The sequence below is a fragment of the Coregonus lavaretus genome, assembly GCF_964263955.1.
Source record: "Coregonus lavaretus genome assembly, chromosome: 22".
NCBI lineage: Eukaryota > Metazoa > Chordata > Actinopteri > Salmoniformes > Salmonidae > Coregonus > Coregonus lavaretus.
Genome location: NC_140009.1, coordinates 25528067 through 25544183, shown reverse-complemented (window position 1 = coordinate 25544183; position 16117 = coordinate 25528067). Strand labels below are relative to the sequence as shown.

Genomic DNA, 16117 nt, shown 5'->3' with positions numbered 1-16117 from the left:
TTCTGTCATTACCATGCTTCATAAGTTTCAAGAGCACATGCAATTGATCTAAGATATTTCCAACTGCCTTCAGGGAAACTGTTACCTTGGCAGATTAACCATGACAGGAGGTGTGGTTCTGGACAATGATACTGCTGTGACATTGTCATAGTACACACAGTCATCCCTGGGGGTAAATGAGTGTGCTGCTGTTTGTTGCAAAGTGAATATTTGAAAAAGGTAATCTCGCTAGCCAGGTTGTCAAAGTCTTCACTGGTTGCAGATGGAAAGATAACAAAACCAAGAGGTCAAGGCATGTAGCCTTCCAGGCATGAAACTGAAGCGAAAAGACAACTGGCCATCATAAGGAGCAATAGTAAAATATCTCACGTTTGGGCTGGAGGCCAAACTACTCAGTGCATAGAGATTAGCCAGTTAGTGCAAGTAACTTAAAGGTCATGAACAGTCAAAATCATGTTTTTCATGAAATTGAATGAGATTTGGATGAAACTAGAACAAAGTATGATGACCAAAGTATGAAAAATGACCGTTGCTTCTACAATGATAAAGTTTGATCATAAAGTTACTGGTCCCCTCCCCCATGTCAAACACTTGGATTCATTATTAAGGGGAGAAGGTGTCATCACCTTAACTCTCATTTTAAGTACACTAATGGTAACATGATATTCTCTTACCTAATTTATATAATTACCGCCTTGTAACCAACATCGGAGAAGGCGTGTTTAAGGAGGGGCTTGGTTTATATAGCTAGATAGCTACTCTACTGGTGCCAACACTTTACTGTAGGGTATCAGCAAATATAATTAAAAGTTTCCCCTATTCATCTGTGGAAAAGACACATATGTCTCCCCATTCATCTGTGTCTGGTGTTAGCTAGTTTCTGGCTAGCTAGATCTTCAGTCAGCATGGAACAAAAGGGGGGGGGGGGGGGGGGGGTCGTTCAAAACGTAGTTCTGACGTAGTTGTCATGTCAACACATCCGTCAGTGCTGCTGTGAACCGCATCACAAGAGACATGCCAAATGGGAGATGTATAAAAACTAATTATATCATTGATGCAAATTTCAATGTTGTTTGAGTTGCTTTATGTATTACCAAATTAGCTTGAGATAATTGTATTGCAACACCGCTCACTGCATCCAAGTTGCTTGACATAGGCATTTCAAAGAGCTGTCAGTCAAGCCGAGCTGTCAGTCATGAATAGAAGCGCCCTGCCCACTCAGCCTGTCTCTTCAAACTTCCTGGTAGTTAGCCATGAGAGAAAAAGTACTTTTCTGAATGACTGTTCAGAACCTTTAACACATTCTTTACATAACTGTTGGGGAACTAATGAATTGACTACCGGTACAAACAAATATTTAAATGAATGAGTTGTTTAACATTTTAATGTCTGAGCAAGAGGACACTAATTGTGAATTCAGAATTTTCCCTCAACAGTTTATTCCAAAGCCCAGGACAATGCATCATTAGCAAAATTGCTAGAAAAATCAGAAAACATTATTAAATCAAGCTGTCTTTTTCAAGGCAAATGTATAAGATCTTTGGGCAAAATAAGCAAAGATGCTTCAAAACAACATAGCTCTACATTCAGCAAATACATTCAACTCAAGATGATAAAAGCCAGAAACGTCACTGCTTTGCAACATGGGGACTTTTGCAATCTCACAGAACAAATGAAGCCATATGAAAACAAATTGAACCTACAGGGTGGTGATTCAAATCTACTTTCCACTTATTGACCCTGATTTGAGTAGATGTTAGTTCATGTTTCTTTTTTGTTGTTGACAGGACTGGGCAACTGCAATTTTGATAAAGACCTCCCTCTAGTGGATGGATATACTTTAGCTCAACTTCAGAGTAACATAATCAAAAGTGAAGCTACAGCAAATAGTGAACAGGATTTGTATGTGAATAAGCTGTTCTTCATTTGATGTTACCAGAAAACATCAACAACAACACATACATATCAGGCTGCTGAATTTGTGGAATTACTCTCCTGTCCCTGAAAAGTATACACTGTGAAATTAGGATAAAAAAGTAAGAAGAGAACAGAGATTACATTTTTAAAAGTCAGTTTAAGAACTAGAGGACCAGTACGCAAAATAAATGGCTTTTCCTCCCTAGTCTGTCTCTTTCAGGTTGCAGAACACACGCAAACACACCCACCCACGCGCAAGCACACTGACGCAAACAGACACACACTCCTCCTTTCAACACTGTAGTCTCAACTGCATTCAGACACGACAACTAAAAAACAAAAAATAAAGATCAGAAAAAAAACCTCTCTCATCTCTTTTAAAAAGATTTGTAGCACTCTCATTTTTAACTTAGCATTCACACATGCATACACTGGATGTGGGATGTTGTTGGTTGAGTCGTATGCTGGGACAGAACAGAGCAGCTTTGTCTTCTGGTTTCTGTTTGTTTTGCGGTAAAGTGGAGGGGGGACTTTGCATAAGTGTTTATATGAATCTCAGGATACTCCACCAGCCACAGGTAAAGCCTCCTCCCTCATTAGTTGGTGTGAATCCAGGAACACAGTGCTGCCTGGCTGTGAAGATGTTTCCCATGTTTTAAGACTGCCCAAAAGGATAGGGTCCGTGAATACCCTGTGGGGAAAATAAAGAAACATTTTGTGGATATAGAAAAATATTAATAAATACAAAGTTTTGGTTATACTGATGAGCTATAGTATATTAAACATTGAAGGGTATTGTTGCTTCATTAGGCCTTACCTGGCTGTAAGTCACTACTGATAGGTTGCTTTGGAGACCGTTTGTTGCTATATTCACAGAGTTTTGTGACCGTCCATTTTGCTCTTGCTGCATTTGGTCCGGGCCACCCTCCCAGGTGTCCGCGGGGTCCTTGAGACCGCTATCGTCACGGTGACTGTTGTCGTTGCTGCCGGCGTGTTTCTGTGGAGAGGCGAAGGGGTTGTAGTCTCCCTCCACGTTGCGGGCAGGCTGGGTGTTAAACTCTGCCTGGAAGGAGGACAGCTGCTGCGTCACACCCAGGAGGCCTCCCACCTCCACGCTGAGGATCACCCAGATCACATCTACAGTGGGGAAAGAACAATGTTAACACTCCACTGGGGGAAAGGTCTTCTAAAACTACACCCAGTATAAGCATTAGACCTTCAATATATTCAAGTGATGAAAACGTTGCCTTTGGTGAATTCAACATTAGACTGCGGTAACACGTTACATCAAAGTATACTTTATAAAGGATGTAAAAAAGGTTTATGAGTGGTTTAAACAATAAATACATTTATAGATAGTTTATTAATCTGTAATAAACAGTTATAAACAGTTATGTGCTAGTCATTTAGTTGGTTGCTAAATAAAGTTTCTCACCCCCATAGAAGAGTCCGGTGGCTGTGCACATCCTCCACTGGCCTTGGTACATGCCAGGAGCCACTGGGCTGCGCATCTGCACACTGACGTCAGCCATCTCCTGGGGGTCTAATGAGCGCACCATCACCATGTTCACATGACCAAACTGGTCCCCTCCAACATACTTCAGACATACCCCAGGGGGCCACGACTCTGTTCCTGCAAGAGACAAACAAATTACACATGAAGAAATTAATAAACCATAACCTCAATTGCCAGCCGCAGTAACAATCAGTAGCTTGTTAGGGATGCTGTTTACTACTAGGGTGGAACTTCAAAGCCTGAGAGCTATGAGAGCACAATAAGGCCTTGTCAACACTGGCTGTGACTGTGTGCAGTTCCTAAAGGGTCTTTTCACTTCAACCAACCTGTGTTCTGTATCCTCCACGTCTTAGTGAATGGTGTGTCAGGGGGAACAGACTCCCCCTCACCGATCGTCACATCCCCAACAAAAGACATGCATGGTGCATTGATGTTGGGGCTTTCAAAGTCATAGTAGGCTCCGATGGCTGCTTGTAAGTTCCTATGAGAGACGTAAATGGGGGAAAGGAATGGATATCAGTTAAAACACAACTATCCCCGTTTTGATGCACAGGGTGGAGGTTGAAAAGAGGGGGAAATAAAGCAAGGAAATCAGAAGCAAAAAGATCATATTTCTACTAAAGGAAGGGCTGTTTATTGAAGTAAACTTAACCCGTTACGCTCGTACCCGTATACGGGTTGAAAATGGCAGATTTGAGCACATAAGTGCCTGAATTCAGCTTGGTCTCATAGATTAGACGTAGCATATTAAACGCAAGTATACTGAACAAAAATATAAGAAACAACAATTTCAAAGATTTTACTGAGTTACAGTTCATATAAAGGAAATCAGTCAATTGAAACAAATTCATTAGTCCCTGATCTATGGATTTCATATGACTGGGAATAGAGATATGCATCTGTTGGTCACAGATACCTTAAAAAAATAAAAATAAAAAATAAGGTCAGAAAACCAGTCAGTATTTGGTGTGACCACCATTTGCCTCATGCAGCGCGACATCTCCTTCACATAGAGTTGATAAGGCTGTTGATTGGGGCCTGTGGAATGTTGTCCCACTCCTCTTCAATGGCTGTGCGAAGTTGCTGGTGATTGGCGGGAACTGGAACATGTGGTCATACACGTCGATCCAGAGCATCTCAAACATGCTCAATGGGTGACATCTCTGGTGAGTATGCAGGCCATAGAAGAACTGGGACATTTTCAGCTTCCAGGAATTGTGTACAGATTTTAGCGAAATGGGGCCGTACATTATCATGCTGAAACATGAGGTGATGGCGGCAGATGACTGGCATGACAATGGGCCTCAAGATCTCGTCACGGTATCTCTGTGCATTCAAATTGCCATTGATAAAATGCAATTGTGTTCATTGTCCGTAGCTTATGCCTGCCCATACCATAACCCCCACCGCCACCATGGGGCACTCTGTTCACAACGTTGACATCAGCAAACCACTCGCCGGTTTCTATTTAAAAAAACGTTGAGGCGGCTTATGGTAGAGAAATTAACATTAAATTATCTGTCAACAGCTATGGTGGACAATCCTCCAGTCAGCATGCCAACTGCACACTCACTCAAAGCTTGAGACATCTGTGGCATTGTGTTGTGACAAAACTGCACATTTTAGAGTGGCCTACCTTTGAGCTACTTTGCATGTTAGCTAACCATTCCCCTAACCTTAATAGTTTAACCTAACTTCTAAACCTTACCCATAGCCTAGCGAATGTTAGCCACCAAGCTAACATTAGCCGCAACAAATTGGAATTCGTAACATATACGTTTTGCAAATTCATAACATATGTGAAATGGATGATGGACATCTACAAATTAATACATACCATATGAAACACACACACACACACACACACACACACACACACACATACAGTGAGGGAAAAAAGTATTTGATCCCCAGCTGATTTTGTACATTTTCCCACTGACAAAGAAATGATCAGTCTATAATATTAATGGTAGGTTTATTTTATCAGAATTCTTTCTGATTGAGAGGGGGTCAAATACTTATTTCCCTCATTAAAAGGCAAATCAATTTATAACATTTTTGACATTTGTTTTTCAGGATTTTTTTGTTGTTATTCTGTCTCTCACTGTTCAAATAAACCTACCATTCAAATTATAGACTGATCATGTCTTTGTCAGTGGGCAAACGTACAAAATCAGCAGGGGATCAAATACTTTTTTCCCCCTCACTGTATATATATATATATTTTTTTTAATAAATATAATTTCTCTGCTTGAGGCCCCCCTCATACTTGGCTCAAAGCAAAAAAAAATCCCCATCAACATCCGTCTGCAATGATAGGTGGCCGAGTTTGTCAGACCAGGAGACATCCCGGAAAATCGGTCTTCTCACAGTACCGGGCCAACAAATGAATGGAAGTGAATAGGGCCTTTCCACGTAAAAAGGTATACACTGTGTGCACAATTATTAGGCAAGTTGTATGTTTGAAGATTCATTGTATTATTTAACAACTACAGTGCTCTCGGTCAATCCAAAATGTTAATAAAACCTCAAACCTGAATATTTAAGAAAGTAAAAGTGAGGTTTTGGCTTTCTTTGGAGAATATCTGTGTGCGCACAATTATTGGGCAACTATTAGTGTGCAGAATTATTATGCAACTAAATGAAAAACAAAAAGTTCCCCATCTCACTTGTTTATTTTCATCTGTTAATGTGAGAATAATAAACAAACAACTCAAAATTTACAAATAAACATTTGACATTTTCAGTGACCGATATAGCCACCCTTCTTTTCAATAACAGTCATAAGCCTTCCATCCATGGCGTCTGTCAGTTTCTTGATCTGTTGATAATCAACTTTTTGTGCAGCAGCAACCACAGCCTCCCAGACACTGGTCAGAGAGGTGTACTGTTTTCCTTCACCGTAAATTGACGGTTTAAGAAGGGACCACAAGTTCTCAATAGGGTTTAGGTCAGGTGAGGAAGGGGGCCATGTCATTACTCTTTCATCATTAAGGCCTTTAATGGCTAGCCACGCAGTGGAGTACTTTGATGCATGCGATGGAGCATTGTCCTGCATAAAAATCATGGTCTTCTTGAAAGATGCAGACTTTTTCCTGTACCACTGCTTGAAGAAAGTGTCTTCTAAAAACTGGCAGTAGGTTTGGGAGTTGAGTTTGAGTCCATCTTCAACCCAAAAAGGTCCAACTAGCTAATCTTTAATAATACCAGCCCATTCCAGTACCCCACCTCCACCTTGCTGGCGTCTGAGTCGAAGTGGAGCTCCGTGCCCGTTACGGATCCAGCCATGGGCCCATCCATCTGGTCCGTCAAGAGTCACTCTCATCTCATCAGTCCATAAAACCTTTGAAAAATCTGTCTTCAGATATTTCTTGGCCCAGTCTTGACGTTTCAACTTATGTGTCTTGTTCAGTGGTGGTCGGGTTTCAGCCTTCCTTACCTTGGCCATGTCTCTGAGCACTGAACACCTTGTACTTCTGGGCACCAGGTAGGTTGCAGTTTTGGAATATGACAGCACTGGAGGATAATGGGGTTCCTGGTAGCTTCACGTTTGATTCTTCTCAAATATTTGGCAGTTCATTTGCGTCTTTTTTTCTCTCAACACGGTTCTTGCGACCCTGTTGACTATTTGCAACAAAACGTTTGATGGTTCTGTGATCACGCCCCAATTTCTTAGCTATTTCAAGAGTGCTGCATCCCTCTGAAATACTTTTTACCATTTTTGACTTTTCAGAGTCAGTTAAATCTCTTTTTTGGCCCATTTTGCCTGAGGAAAAGAAGCTGCCTAATAATTATACACACCTTGATATAGGGAGTTGATCTCCTTAGGCCACACCCTCCATCATTACACATCACCTGATATGCTTAAATCCAATAAGCATTCCAGTTTATACAGCTTGGAGTTGGGAAATATGCATAATAAATGATGATATGGTCAAAATACTGACTTGCCTAATAATTGTGCACACAGTGTACAGGTAATTCCATGGTAAATTACGATTTATATTTTTCTGAACTTTCTTATACATCTTTCAGATATTAGTGCTTTTGGAAAGTATTCAGACCCCTTGACTTTTTCCACGTTTTGTTACAGCCTTAGTAAAAAAAGAAATAATAATACTTTTTTTTAATCAACAAACACACACACACAACCCCATAATGACAAAGCAAAAACGTTTATTTGTAAATGTTTTAAGGGTATTCAGACCCTTTACTCAGTACTTTGTTGAAGCACCTTTGGCAGTGATTACAGCCTCGAGTCTTCTTGGGTATGACGCTACAAGCTTGGCACACCCGTATATGGGGAGTTTCTCCCATTCTTCTCTGCAGATCCTCTCAAGCTCTTTCAGGTTGGATGGGGAGCGTCTCTGCACAGCTATTTACAGGTCTCTCCAGAGATGTTAGATCGGGTTCAAGTCCGGGCTCTGGCTGGGCCACTCAAGGACATTCAGAGACTTGTCCCGAAGCCACTCCTGCGTTGTCTTGGCTGTGTGCTTAGGGTTGTTATCCTGTTGGAAGTTGAATCTTCCCCCCCAGTCAGAGTTTTCATCAAGGATCTCAATGTACTTTGCTCCGTTCATCTTTCCCTCGATCCTGACTAGTCTCCCAGTCTCTTCCGCTGAAAGACATCCCCACAGCACGATACTGCCACCACCATGAGTCACGGGTAGGGATGGTTTCAGGTTTCCTCCAGACGTGACGCTTGGCATTCAGGCCAAAGAGTTCAATCTTGGTTTCATCTGACGAGAGAATCTTGTTTCTCATGGTCTGGGAGTCCTTTAGGTGCCCTTTGACAAACTCCAAGCGGGGATCATGTGCCAATTACTGAGGAGTGACTCCTGTCTGGCCACTCTACCATAAAGGCCTAATTGGTGGAGTGCTGCAGAGATGGTTGTCCTTCTGGAAGGTTCTCCCATCTCCACAGATGAACTCTGGAGCTCTGTCAGAGTGACCATCAGGTTCTTGGTCACCTCCCTGACCAAGGCCCTTCTCTCCCCGATTGCTCAGTTTGTCTGGGCGGCCAGCTCTAGGAAGAGTCTTGGTGGTTCCAAACTTCTTCCATTTAAGAATGATGGAGGCAACTGTGTTCTTGGGGACCTTCAATGCTGTAGAAATGTTTTGGTACCCTTCCACACAATTCTGTCTCAGAGCTCTAAGGACAATTCCTTCGACCTCATGGATTGGTTTTCGCTCTGACATGCACTGTCAACTGTGGGACCTTATATAGACAAGAGTGTGCCTTTCCAAATCACGTCCAATCAATTGAATTTACCACAAGTGGACTTCAATCAAGTTGTAGAAACATCTCAAGGATGCTAAATGGAAACATCGGAGCTTAATTTAAAGTCTCATAGCAAAGGGTCTGAATACTTAAGGTACTTCTGTTTTTTATTTTTTAAACATTAGCAAAATACAATTTAAAAAAACTGTTTTCGCTTTGTCATTATGGGTTATTGTGTGTAGATTGATGAATAATTTTTTCAGAATGCACTGTAGGAGAGACAAGTTTGATAACATATTTGACCATCTTGTTTTTCCATGTATGAATCTGTTATTAAATGTGTTTCTATGGGCTAATAGCAGTGAGGCCAAATTCAATGTTTCATGAAATATTTGTTATATACAGTACCAGTCAAAAGTTTGGACACACCTACTCATTAAAGGGATTTTCTTTATTTTTACTACTTTCTACATTGTGGAATAATAGTGAAGACATCAAAACTATGAAATAACACATATGGAATCATGTAGTAACCAAAAAAAAAAAAGTGTTAAACAAATCAAAATATATTTTATATTTGAGATTCTTCAAAGTAGCCACCCTTTGCCTTGATGACAGCTTTGCACACTCTTGGCATTCTCTCAACCAGCTTCATGAGGTAGTCACCTGGAATTCATTTCAATTAACAGGTGTGCCTTCTTAAAAGTTAATTTGTGGAATTTCTTTCCTTCTTAATGCGTTTGAGCCAATCAGTTGTGTTGTGACAAGGTCTCCTGTAGCTCAGTTGATAGAACATGGCGCTTGCAACGCCAGGGTTGTGTGTTCGATTCCCACGGGGGGCCAGTATGAAAAATGTATGCACTCACTAACTGTAAGTCGCTCTGGATAAGAGCGTCTGCTAAATGACTAAAATGTAAAAGGTAATAAGGGCTTTTTTCTAGCTTTGCACGACTTCAGCCCTGCCCCTAGGAGCCTGTTTCGAACCGTCCTCGCCGTGCACTTCACACCCCAGCTGCCGTTTGCCATTATTTTTGTAGGTCACTTGATGTCATTCTACATTTACATTTAAGTCATTTAGCAGAAGCTCTTATCCAGAGCGACTTACAAATTGGTGCATTCAACTTAGGACAGCCAGTGGGACAACCACCTTTATTTATTTTTTTAAAAATTGGTTGGGTTTCAAGTGTCTCTGGACCTACAGTTGTTGAGTGACATTCGAATGAGTTGGCGGTCATCCCGGTCAGTAGAGTCGTTTTCGCCCTCTGCCGGTCTGTAGCTTTGTTGTCTCCAATGTCTGTTGCTTGACCTTGTTCTTATGAACCGCCATCTTTGAAATTTTAAGGATGGAAGCAACCTGACGCTCACTGTATCCCTCTGCCAGTAAAGCCAGAATTGAACCCTTCTTTTCCTCACCCAAAACGTTCCTTTTCAACTCTTTTGGCAATAGTTATTTTTTTATTAATATTACTTTTGAGGTACTATTAGCACTGTTTTTGCCATCCAGCTGGTCCTATTGCAAGAGGACAGTGATGACCACAGCAGTGGTCTTTATACTTTTCCTCGTTAAATAAGATTTGGTTCAGGTGATCACCTAATCAGCACCTAATTCAGTAAAATGAGGTGTGCCTGGGTTGGAATTCAACAGACACTGGAATGGAATGGCTATCATACATGTAGAGATGCTGATTTAAGAAAAATGTATATATATATATATATATATTACTTTTTTTGCGTGGCGTGCTAAGCCTTGGCTGGACGTTTATTATCTCACTTATTTTTGCCGGTTAATTTTAAAAAAAATAAACTGGACAAAATAATTGAAATTGCATGCATTCGTTTCGAAATTGCATTGGTATTCATTGCAACGTTGTAGTTCAAGGTATGTCAAATCCTGATTAGCCAATGGGCTTTCATGATTTTGCAGGAGTTTCATATTATTAGTTCAGCGCTAGACGACCCGCCTCGCCTCTCTCGCCAAATTCAAAACCAAGGAAGCACTGAAGATTGGTTATATCTGTAGCTCAGCTGGTAGAGCACGGCGCTTGTAACGCCAAGGTAGTGGGTTCGATCCCCGGGAACACCCATACACAAAAATGTATGCACGCATGACTGTAAGTCGCTTTGGATAAAAGCGTCTGCTAAATGGCATATTATTATTATTATATTATTATTATTATTATAAGATGAGATTCGTTTTCACATGGCTAGAAGCTAGCAAGCCTTATTTTGTTATTTAAAAAAGTTCAGGGCACAAAATGTCATCAGCAATGAAAGAAAAGGCAGATGTCCGCTCATTTATTGCCTCTTGGATAAATATGGATACGTTTTACTGAAGGACCGGTCTGTTTGCGCTCTGTTGTAAAACTGTTGTTCGTCGGACATGAAGTGTACAGCGTTATTTTGAAACGAGACATGAGAAAAACTTAAAGGATGAGGTGGACACGGCTGAAGGAATCAAGAGGGCCGTGTCCAGGTATGAAAAGCAAAGCAGTGTGTTTACAAATCTACATGCAGTCAAAAATCAAGCTACAGAGGGGAGCTATAAAGTTGCGCAGTGTATTGCTAAACATGTAAAACCATTTACTAATGGGGAATAAATATATCAAGGAGGCTTTCCTCAGTAGTTCGCAGGCTTTATTTTATGGATTGCCTAACAAAGACAATCATCTCAAAGATAAAAGACTGAGTCAGGTTTGTAGGCCTCCTTGCTTGCACACGCTTTTTCAGTTCTGCCCACTAATTTTCTATAGGATTGAGGTCAGGGCTTTGTGATGGCCAATCCAATACCTTGACTTTGTTGTCCTTAAGCCATTTTGCCACAACTTTGGAAGTATGCTTGTGGTCATTGTCCATTTTCAAGACCCATTTGCGACCAAGCTTTAACTTCCTGACTGATGTCTTGAGATGTTGCTTCAATATATCCACATAATTTTTCTTCCTCATGATGCCATCTATTTTGTGAAGAGCACCAGTCCCTCCTGCAGCAAAGCACCCCCACAGCATGATGCTGCCACCCCCGTGCTTCACGGTTGGGATGGTGTTCTTCAGCTTGCAAGCACCCCCAAACATAACGATGGTCATTATGGCCAAACAGTTCTATTTTTGTTTAAATCAGACACACTAATAAGGACAGGGACACACTGATAACGAGAGGGAGCCAAGCCCACTGAAGCCACCACCCCTAAAGGCCTTTACTAACTAACAAGCCGGTCAACAGGAATTACATGCTCTGAGAAGTTTTTTTAGTCCCTTTCAAAATGTTCCTTGCTCATACAATTTGGCCAGATGTATTTTAGTGGACATTGACCTTTTGAATTATGCATGTTCCTCAGAGCAACACTACAGAAATGCTGCAAGCTGAATGTACAGCAACATACCTACTGTCATACGTGAGTGCAGCAGTTCTAATTTTAGACAGCGCATTCTGGAAGTGCAAATACATAGTCTCACATGATTCCAAATCAAGGCCTTCGAATGCCCATTTGCCATGATGTTGTTAGTTAACTAGTCCTAGTCAGTAGCAAAGCAAAACTGTAAAAATTTAACAGTCAATGAATGGGGTTATAAAGTTCACAACCATGGAAGATAAACTGTCCAGTAACATTACCAAGGACAAACAACGGCGAGACATGATGATGTGTATTGTGTACATAGTTACATTAATAAACAAATTGTGAAACGTTTCCACAGCAGAACACTGCTGTGTGGGGGCAAAACTTCCACCTGCAACATTGCTGCATGTGAAACTTGAACTGCACAACATGCTGACTGCAGCACGTGCCCATGATCTAAAGGAGGGTCTTGGTACCATAGAGATCCTATTAAATTACTAGAGGGGCTATGTCATAACCCTTAAAAGTTCCAGAATGGTATGAAAGCGGCAGCCATTATGGTGGTCAGGGAGAAATCCAAAACAGTCTAATTGGAATGAATGGCAGTAGAGGCATTGGAGATGCATTTCCTGCTTTACTTATGCAGGAAAATAAAAGTAAGGCATGTGATAAGATATTGTGGAATATAATTATTGTCAACCTAAAATATTGTCAAAGTTAGGCCTATAAATAGTTTATACAGGTGTTATACCAATTTTCTGTATAAATAGCTTTAAAATATATGTAGACAGATCATAAATGTCTTAGTGTTTGTTTTCTTGTAAAGCTGTGTTATAATGATACAATATCAGTAATTGTTGCATTTATAAGTCCTATCATCAACTGATTTCAGCCAGTGTATGGCTGTGGATTGACTGCACTGTATGTATGGAATGTTGGCATATCAGCAGTTAGCCCAAGACGTACTCTTAAGGAGCCTACGGTTACTCCTTAAGGTCCAAGGAAGTTATGTTATTTTCAAAGGTAGACTGGCTCTGGCAGCCAAAAAGTCTATCTAAACGTGAAATGATTCTCAATTGTGATACGGTTCAAGAAACATAAAGCCCTTTACTTTCATATCACATCAAAATAATTTCACAAATGCTAAATATACACTTACTGTACACTGTTTTAACCGGCTTTATCACAGTTGCAACCAACAGTATTTTTCAGTGACAACACGTTTCTGGCAGGCTTCTTCTGTTGCACACAGGTGTTCGGAGCATGCTAGATAACTAATTATCACAGGTGTTCCCTCTGTCTTCCGTAAACATGCGCTGTAACATGGAGATATGGCCATGTGGGAACGCTAACCCTATAAAAAGGTGTGTATCAATTTAACCTTTTGACAATTATTTCTCGCTGATATGAAAGGTCCTTATGCTTCCAAAACCATACCGCAAGCGATGCGTGTTAATGTTCAGAACGAGCATTGGGGCTCTTAACAAAACTCCTCCGTACAGAAGACACATCCAATGACTCCTCTAGTGTCTAAGCCTGGGGGAGGGTTCTACTAAGCTAACATATGGAATTGTTTTAAGATGGCCATAGCAAGCATCATTTAGCTATTTGATTTGGAATTTTAGGACCCCTTTAGGCATAGAAAATAACCAAATTATTTGATGAAATACTGAATTTGGCCTTACTGCTATTAGCCCATAGAAACGCATTGAATAACAGATTCATACATGGAAAAACAGCTAGTCAAAGAAAATATCAAAAGGAAGTTTTGAAGTGTGGTACCGGGCTAACTTCAGGTGAGTCTTGTGGGTGTCCTAGTGCAACTGACATGTATGTCTTCGTGAGAGACTCACCTTTCGATAGAGGTGTCATAATAGTTTGTTGTGTTATCGTATTTTGCCTATTCCACTGTTTGTAGAATGCATACTGGCATTTGAATATAGCGCGGGAAAAGGGAATCCGGACACACTGTAGACTTTTAAATGTGGTTGTAGATGCATGACACGCTTGGAATTCCATGATCAGAACTCTATGATCAGAATACTAAAGCTGCATGAACTGTCAAGTCTAGACAAAGCCTTAAAGCTACAATATGTAACTTCTTGGGCAACTACCAAATTCACATAGAAATGTGAGTTATAGATCTGTCATTCTCGTTGAAAGCAAGTCTAAGACACGGTAGATGTTCTATGTGAGCTATTTATATGCTACACGTTCTTATGTTTCGTTTTTTTGTGTATTTTACTTTCGGTTTTTATTTTTCACACCAGCTTCAAACAGCTGAAAATGTTTTATTTTTGGTTTTGGTTATATTTCACAGTGGTTTAAATGGTACAATGATTCTCCATAGAATGACTGCTTCTTTTGTTACATAAACTGAAATTAGGCAAACTATTAGAATTGTAGCAACCAGGAAATGTCCGCATATTGCACCTTTAAACTGGTTGGCTGGCTAACAAACATGCTGTGCATATAATAATACAATTAATTGTTTTACACAATATCTTATCACAGCACTGGCAGACCATGGCTGATCTATACTCTCCCTAACCGGCAAAACGGCTGACCTTTTATACTGTCATAATAACAATCATGTCCATTCTGGTATTCTAATTATATGCTTGGTAACTTGTTGTGACCTAGGCCGGGGTCTTGTAATGCCTGGACACTTTCATGTGGAAATAAATAAATGTATTGTTGAAAAAGAAAATCAGAGTGGACCAACGAGCCTCATTGGTTGTAGTTGCCTAGCTAGCTATGATGACAACTCTTGCTAAAGATGCCAGGCTAACGTTAATTCAAGAAGACCCTCTCCAGACATTATAATTAGTCTGACGGTAACATACATGTATACTAGAAAATGCAGATATGCAATTTACACGTCCCCCAGTAACGTTATAGAATGATAGTAAATAGACCCACATCTCATCTGTCAATGATATTTCAACCAAGGAAGTCCTAGCTGTAGCCAATTAGCTAGCTAGCAATCCAAATGACAATCCAATTAAATACATTTTACATCTAAGAATAGACACACAAAATAGTTGTTGCTCGTTGAATTGTAAATAAAAATAAAAATCACAAACAAACTGTTGGCTGACTATCCGTTATGCAACTAACTAACTAGCTCAATCCTCTACCTAGCTAGCTAAGTTAGCATTAGCAAACACAGAGAGGCCACAAGTCCCCGAGCTCACCAATTGGTCATGTCCAGGAAGAAGGCGCATCCAGCGGGGTTCAGTTGAAACCCAAGCAGTCTCTGAAACTCGGCTATGAGGATGTCTTTATCGGTAGTGCCCATGCAGCTAAATTTCTGCATAAGCTCCGGGTCCAGATCCAAATCCATGCCCTCCATCGCGGATTTCCCTGACAAGGGACAGGGTTCCTTTCCTAATTTAGTCCGAGGCCTCAACTTGTCATAAAAAAAAAGTCAACAACAACCCAAATGCGCATGACAGTGACAATTCTACGACTGATGCCGCGTTCAAAACAACTGGGAACTCGGAACTGGGTACTCGGAAATCTCCGACTTCCAACCTCAGTGCGTTCAAAACACTTGGGTACTCGGGGAAAAAAATGAACCCCGACTGGGAAAAATCGATTTAAATGATCATCCGACTCGGAATTTCACCTCGGGAACTTGGGCCTCTTTCTAGTTTTTAAGTCGGAGATTTCCGAGTTCCCTGTTCTGTTGTTTTGAACGCAGCATACGTCAAACCATAGCCTATCCAAGAGGGTCGATGTAGCGAAATAATCAGCAAACTCGGAGGTCACACCTAAAACTGTCAACTATTTATTTTAGTTTCCTTAATAGATTATATAATCTGTAAATCGCTGCAACTATGAAACAGATACACTGTATTTTGTAATCGAATCCGCGCAGCGCCCAGCTCTGGCCGAACCTCTTGAACTAAGCCAGGTTGGCGTTCCAGGTCGCCTACATTGCAGATGTACTGCGCATTATCAGATCTCAGAATAACTTTTTGCACTACAAAATTATTTCTTATAAATGCATGCAGTATTCACAAAATGTAATGCCAAATGGCCAATACAGAAATGTGTCATACAATTTACAAGACATTGATTCTGTGCCCGTATTGTTTGCATTATGTGCAATACCGATAGTGGGGG

The 16117-nt window shown here is 40.7% G+C and overlaps 1 protein-coding gene across 1 annotated transcript; it reads right to left on the bottom strand.

The window, feature by feature from the left end:
• Nucleotides 1-1366: 1366 nt before the first annotated feature.
• On the bottom strand, nt 1367-15925 carry LOC311149331 (protein ILRUN-like). Its single transcript, XM_084186485.1, has 5 exons — nt 15184-15925; nt 3760-3914; nt 3353-3550; nt 2735-3054; nt 1367-2608 (listed from the first exon to the last, which is right to left on the bottom strand). The coding sequence occupies exons 1-5, from the start codon at nt 15339-15341 to the stop codon at nt 2573-2575; spliced, it is 867 nt and encodes a 288-aa protein (XP_084042611.1). The 5' UTR covers nt 15342-15925; the 3' UTR covers nt 1367-2572.
• Between the last annotated feature and the right edge of the window lie 192 nt (nt 15926-16117).